Consider the following 7,720-nt stretch of genomic DNA (forward strand, 5'->3'; position numbering starts at 1 on the left):
TTTTCAGGTCATTGAAAGAGAAAAGACAATAATTTAACTGTCATTTCTATGTTATTTTAAGCAAAGCATACATCATAATGTACATTCTCAGCTTGCTTATCAGAATTATATAACCTTTCCCAGTATCAATTTCCATTGTTGTCATTCTCTGCGTCTACAGTGGAATTTGCCTGGTTGTAGCAAAGTCATCGAGAAAAATTGCATGACTGGACAAAGGTTCTTGGTGAGATGAAATACATGGCCTTCTTTCCTTACGTCTGTTTAGAGGTGCAAGAGGATGTAGTGAAGTCTATAGTCTATACTGATATTTTGTCTATCATCATTTTGTAGAACATGACTGAAAATGACCTTCTGAAATTCCCCAAACTGGATGCACCGTGAGTAGGCCGTATTTCATCATTCTTTCTCCTCGATTATGTTCAATGCTGAACAAGATAATACATGTGTTTATCATTGCATCATTTTAATGTCAAATATTGACATAAACTGTTAGATATTGAACTATTGTATGGCAAAGTAAAGGACACTGATCCCCCTGAAGTTACTACAAACCCTGACCCGTTGAAGGGAAGACAGAGGATGACATGTCACAAGGAGGGGAACAGAGATAAACAAGGACTAACATGAGGGTTTTAGAGCAGGAAGTCAAGTCAAGAGAGAGAGAGAGAGAGAGTGGCCAAGAAGGACCGTAGAGATATACCGAGGTGGAGGACAGTGCCATGTGGGTGTCATACAGACATACATGTATACATATAATAGAGAAGAAAAGGTAAAGAGCGGGGTCTGAAACTGAAACCTCTTCTACCACATCCTGTCAGAGTGGCGGCCCCAGTGGCACACACACCAATCACTGCTCCCCATAGTAAACATGTGACAGGCAGGAATTTTGAGAGAATCTGTCAGCAATTTTGAGCAAGCTCTTTTTATAGCAAAATATGGCAGCTGACTAGGACTTTCCCATGACTCCCTCACTTGGTGTTTGTTTTTAATGTTAACTATTTTATGTTTTTTTGTGTGTTTTAATGTTAATGTTATCTAAACGTCTTTTATCTGGAAGGCATGTAAAGGCATGTACAGTGCATTGTATTGCATCACTGTATGACATGGGCTATATAAATAGTTTGATTTGATTTAGACGTTTTTAACACTCTTTGTGCAGACTTATCTCCAAGATCTGCAGAGAAATAAACAGGAAAGAAGAAAGAAGGGGGTTCTTTAAAAGGTATAGACTTATTATTACTGACATTCTTAGGTTTTCAGCTTGAAGCAAAGTTGTATCTACTGTACTGTAAGCACTTCTGCATCTTGTTTTTCCTCTGTGTTTTCTCCAGATCCCCAGCAGCACCAAAGTTTCAAGAACCAGGTACAGTATTGATGGTTTTGCATCTTCAATGTTGTAATAATAATAATAATAATAATAATAATAATAATTTCAGTCAGGAAACTTACATCAGTTTAATCATATTTAATGAAAATGGTAATACAAAGTTTGGCATTATTTAATGGCTCCGCTCTGTATTGCTCCCTGCCTGAAGTTTAAACAACATAAACCGACTTGAGAGACTGCTGCGCTGTTCTACTTAAAATGTCCCGCCTGAACATATGTAAACGTTTTTAATATATATTTTTAATAACAACAACAATAATAATAATAATAATAATAGATGTACGATAACATTAGAAATTGACAATTTAGGAAGTGCACCCACATCCTACAAAAAACCAAAAATAATCTACATTTCAGCTGCAGATACGCCTGTAGAGGAGCAGGGCTGGGGACCTGATGAGTTTGTAAGTCTGTCTGTCTTTTTGTCTGTTTTCTTTTCTGCCTGTGAGGCTATCTATCTATCTATTACGATGAAGACAGTAATGGATGGAGTGATGGGTGACTATATTGCCTGTGTTGATTCCGTCAACACCTCCCCCCGTTCTGGATGTGTCTCAGTTGTTGCCTGTTTTGTCCCTGGCAGGACGTGAGTGACGACGACTATGAGAGTCCAGATGCTGATGACGATGACAATGTGGGAAGTACGGGAGACTACGAGTCACCAACAGAGGAGGTGCCGCAGGATGAAGGCGGGGACAGCGACAACGACTATGAGCCCCCTCCTTCTGAGCCACCTGATGACTTCCCCCACCCGCTCTGTCCTGCCTTGCCCGACATGGGCGACAATGACTACTGTGGTAAAGACTCAGACTAGACTAGCTGATACAGACTAGACTAGACTAGACGATATAACACTGTCTTAATCAACACAGAACACACACAACAAGGAACACACATAATACCTCTCATCTTATTAAGCATCTATGTATGTCTTATACATTTGCTATTGAGGAATTACACCTTAAGAATTACCCTTTGTTTAAAGTTTCACTTTCATTGGGCACCACCATTCAAACAGCACATTTGCAACATGGCTTCTTTGTCTCTCTGTCTCTGTACTTAGATAACCGCCGTGTTTCAATGAGAGCCCCGCCTCCCACCCCACCTCTGCGCCCTGGGTCTGGTCCCCCACTCCCATGTGCAGGTCGCCCCAGTGTGAGTGTACTTCTCTCCCTTTCTCCTCTTTTTCTCCTTCTCTCCCTTCTCCTCTTGTCTCATTCCTTCCATGTTGTCATTTAGACCTCTATTATTTCCCTGTATCTTCGACAGTACTCATGTAGTCACTACAGTATAACAATGGTATTAGTGACATCATGAGTATTGTCTACCTGTATGTACAGCTTGCGGAGCCCCCCGCACCCAGAAGAGAGCAGTCCCCCCAGCGCTCTGGCAGACTCCCTAGCAAGAGTATGTGTACTCTTTGAAGTGTGCTTATCTCTGACTTTTAGTATACCGTGAACATGGCCTTTGTGGATGTTTTTAGGAGCTGGTACTCATTTCTATCTTGTCTTTCGTCTCTAGTGGCTCCTCCAGCTCCCCAAGTTGACCGCAGTAAAAAGCCCACCACTCTGGAAAGGGTCTTTAAGAATGGCTCTCCAGGGCAAGGTACTCTCACCAGTGATCCAGATGCAGCAAGCACAGCAGGGGAGACTGGTGGAGGTCGAAATCAGAGGATGGGCTCATTGTAATGCATGGAGTGGAATGAGGAATGGTATCAAACACCATTCCTCGTTCCATTCCATCCTTACAATGAGCCCGTCCTCCGAATTCTACCTTCACTAGCCTTCACTGAAGCACAGGTTTACTAGTTGTCTGTTCTGACGCCTGCCTGCTTACAACACACGGTTCTGTAACATGTAATTGATAAGAGGGTGATAAAGAGGCGCAGTAGTTCCTCATTCATGCATTTGTTTCCGCAGAAACTGTCTGCCAAACGAGGATACTTTCTGCATTTTTGCATTTGTTTATAACTATAAGGATAATACAATGGAATGACGGTTTTCATTATTTATTCTTCTTGCCCTGCTTTGTTTGTCAACACAGCACGGAAGATAAACACAGCTGATAGGGTGAGTGTTTACGTCACTGTGATCTTTTATTAGTTTTTGTAGGTTTACACTACACATCCTCTCGCTCGCCCCCACTTCAAATTCAAACAAAGAAGGATACACGTACATAGTACCGATCCTTTATGCGCTTACTGAACCAGTAAGCCTCTTAGGATCTCATGACTACAGTATTTATAGTTTTTTGGGCTAGCCCTGACTTTGCAAATAGAGGAAATCCCCAGATTGCACAATGATGTGTATGATGTGTCTTTTTTTCCCTTCTTATTCCTCACAGCCGGCGACACATTCATGGAGGTGAGGAAGTCTCCTCTTTGCTTTAGTTTGGTTTTTCTGTACACGTTCATTCTGAATCAACATTCTGTTCCTATATCTGTGAGCGCACCTCCTTCCTTAGTTGAACTTGTGTCTACGTTTACACAACTGTGCATTGGTATATAGTAATTGTATATAATTGTATAATTGTAATTGTATATATATATGTTGTGCATGCATTCAGCTATAGAACTGTCATTTCACTCAAGTGAAATGTACATGTGAAACTAGTTGTGATATTATCCACTATCGCTATCACAATTCACTTAGTTATGGGGACCTGTGAATGACATTGCTACTGTTCCATTTCCAGGCCTCCGGTAGAGGAGAGGAGCCCTGAACCTCCCAGAATGCCCAAACTTCCCCTGCCAATGCCCAGTGTCAGCAGGAGTGCTTCAGCAGTAGGCCGAGGCCCTCTCAACATCAGGTCTGACCCCAGCCTCATACCAAAATACACTACTGCCTCCACCCTACGCCATAGCTGTAGTGCATGTTAATACTCACTGTTACTACCATACCATTCTGTCTCTGCCCAGTGTCAACAGAAGCGCGTCGACAGTGGGCGGAGCCCCTCTAAACAACAGGTCTGACACACCCTCCATACCTCTATACTCTACAACCCCACCCTCCATACACTACAGCCTCCACCCTCCATACCTCTATACTCTACAACCCCACCCTCCATACACTACAGCCTCCACCCTTTATACCTCCATACACTGCAACCCTACCCTCCATAGACTGCAGCTTCCACCCTCCTGTCTCCATACACCTCAGGGCCAAATCTCTATACTTTCATACACTACTGCATACAACCATTCATACCTCCATACACCCCAGCCCCTACCCTCTATACCTTCACACTACTGCATCCAACCATTCATACCTCCATATACTCCCCAGCCCCAACTCTTCAACCTGTCTTACACAACAGCCCTAGACAGACATGAGTCACACAAACCTCAGTGGCTGCTCTATACATAAACACACTTAGGGAAGTTGGGAAAGAAATATACCAGCCTACTCACCAACAGAAATACCTTGGAAGTGTGTAATTGTGGTTAACTAATATGTGAACAGAAACAAGTTCAGACCCCATAAGCATGAGGTGTGAACTATCTATGTGCAGGGGCTGAGGGCGTGGCTGTTATGGTGATTGTTTGTTGTTGTTCTTGGTTGTTGCTAGCATCCATATTTAAAAATAATTCCATCTTTGAGCTAACTCACTCAGTTTAAAAATAACTAATCATACAATCATAAATTGTAATGCCCATGTTTTTTTTTCTCCAGATTTGTACCTGATACAAGACATGAGGTAAGGTAGTTCACTTTGGTGGAAGTTATTGATCATATTTGAACCACTATAAAAGGCTGTACATCTGTCTCACACCTTCCACCTCTCTTGTGTCATTAACAGGTCCAAGAAGAAGGTAGGGTGCTTTGTATGTACTTTTCAGTGTCTTTGAGGAAAAGCGCTTTATAAATATAGCGCTATATAAATATAATGAATTATTATTATTATTGTGAAAGCATTTGCTACTTATGTGAGAGTTCATCTATACATTGCGCTTTAATCCCACCCCTAACCCCTTTTTAGTTCTCTGTCATAGTTGCATTTATAACTCTCTCACCTTGTACATACAGTATATATCTATGTAACATGTATAACTCTCTCACCTTGTACATACAGTATATATATCTATGTAACATTTCTATCTCTCTCCTAGGTCCGGCTTCCAAACCCTTCAGCTCCCACACGTTTCCTCTCATCAACAGGAGTATTCCCCTGAGGCCAGGGCTCCCAGGACCACCCTCACACACTGACAGGTAAAGGTCTTGTTCTCCTTACTGGATGTTGGGCTGACTAAAGGGACTGTCAAGATCCGTTTTGGAATGGTAAAATGTAGGGGTTAGGCTACTTGTGTGTGCAGAGACAGTTGGGGTGTAGATGTTTACAGGTGTTTGTATCATTCTGATTTAATAGATATTCCCACGTTTTCTTTCCCTCAGCTTGCCACCTAACATGGCTCCTACTGGGTCCCTTCCTTCAAGACTGCAGGCAGGTGAGTGTTGCGTGTTTTCCTATCGTCATACACTACCCTGGTAGTGCCACCGCAAAAAATGAACCACGACTTCTCGTTTTTAGTGAGAGGACTGATCATAACAGATCATTTTTTTTACTTTCCAAGCAATTTCCCATCGGACCAGCTCGAGGAGTATGATAGATAGACAACTTCCTATGCCTCCTCCACACCCTATGCCTCCACCTACTATCCCCCTACAGGCAGACAGAGAACATGAGCAGGTAAATCCCACACACATACACATGCACACACACATACACACACACACACACACACACACACGCACACACACGCACACACACACACACACACGCACACACACACACACACACACACACACACACACACACACACACGCACACACACACACACACACACACACGCACACAATCACATTGCTCACTAGGTGGCGCCATTGTTCTAGCACTGTATTCTAAAGCCTGTTACACAAAGCAGTTGTGGTTGCATACAGTACATTCTGTCTGTCGGCCTCTAATGACTCCATCAAGTCCTGCAGCTCCTCATACTACATGTGTGAGACAATGATGATAATCCCAAGCCATAACAAACACACTTCTGTGTAAATAAACATGAAGCTTACAATATGCCAACACATACTACAGTAACTCATGGAATGTTGTCCTCAAGTTCAATGTCCGTTCCAAAGTGTCGGATTTGAACGTGATTGATTGTGTTGTTGTGTGTCATGTGCAGGACATGGATCCTCAGTGGTACGTTGGTCGGGTGACGCGAGGCACAGCTGAGGGTTGTCTCAGACAGGTCAACCAGGTAAGCCATTACCTGCTGTCACCACCACCTACACCCCTGTTTGGCTGTAATAACAGACAACCTCTCTCATTCTCCGACTACTTAGAGAGAGCATTGAGAAAGATAATTTAATCAACAAATATGTATTTTATCCAGTCCAAAATGTATTCTAAAACAATGAAATAGCAGGCGGCCCCGGTTCATCATTGTTCTGTAATCATGATATTCAGCATCATCATGATCTCTAGACTAGCTTTCTTCTGTCTGCTATGTTGTTCAGGATGGTGCATTTCTGGTGCGGGACAGTTCAAAGGGCTCGTACGCTCAGCCCTACACGCTGATGGTGCTCTACCAGGACAAGGTCTACAACATCCAGATCCGTAGGGAGCAAAGTGCCTTTCTGCTGGGGACTGGGCTGAAGGCCTCAGAGGTAGAAGTGAACGGTCTCTCTCATTGTTCCAGCCTGTCATAGTATTTCAGTAAAGGCCCAGAGTTTTTTTTCTCAACCTATGACGTGACCAGGAAAAACTCCTGGCCCTCAATACGATTAATTTCTGGTTGACTCTGTGAGCTTCTGTGAACTGGAACCGTCAATCTATGATTTAGTTCATTGTGTGATATCGTTATTTTACTTTGATTAAAGAACTGTATCGTACTTATTTTATTTTTCAGCTACTGATGTCACATGTCCCTACTGACATCTAAAGGTATTGGTTTATGTGTCATGTTTCAGACTTTCCCCAGAGTGGTTGACATCATCGTCCACTATAGGCTTTCACCTTTACTGCTGATCGACGCCAAGAACCGTGGATCAGGACAGCAGAACCAGTGTCCACTCATCTATCCTGCTGGGTACCATAACCAATGAAATGTCAATGTGTGACCCCCCCTAAACAGTCAGAAGAATCTACAGTACATTGTGCACCCCCCAAGAGTCAATGTGTAATTCGAACTCTGGTCTGCACTGGACCTTCCAAAAGACGGCAGAGAGAATGACAAGACGGAGCAATGGCCGAGATTTTAAATGGGTTTGAAGGACTACCACTAACATAATGGGAAAAAGAATTACTGTATGCACCCTTTGATTTCTGATGTCAATT

At 42.8% G+C, this 7,720-nt stretch overlaps 1 protein-coding gene across 1 annotated transcript; it reads left to right on the forward strand.

Annotated features, from left to right (window-relative positions):
• Window positions 1–333: 333 nt before the first annotated feature.
• lcp2a (lymphocyte cytosolic protein 2a) lies at window positions 334–7,488 on the forward strand (the record flags this gene model as incomplete). Its single annotated transcript, XM_080529126.1, has 14 exons — window positions 334–377; window positions 1,160–1,222; window positions 1,332–1,363; window positions 1,745–1,791; window positions 1,971–2,184; window positions 2,921–2,992; window positions 3,731–3,750; window positions 5,186–5,198; window positions 5,496–5,595; window positions 5,779–5,831; window positions 5,958–6,073; window positions 6,567–6,641; window positions 6,901–7,050; window positions 7,354–7,488. The coding sequence occupies 14 exons, from the start codon at window positions 334–336 to the stop codon at window positions 7,486–7,488; spliced, it is 1,134 nt and encodes a 377-aa protein (XP_080385252.1).
• Window positions 7,489–7,720: the final 232 nt, after the last annotated feature.

Source organism: Nansenia antarctica (genome assembly GCF_963989245.1).
Source record: "Nansenia antarctica genome assembly, chromosome: 4".
Taxonomy (NCBI): Eukaryota; Metazoa; Chordata; class Actinopteri; order Argentiniformes; family Microstomatidae; genus Nansenia; species Nansenia antarctica.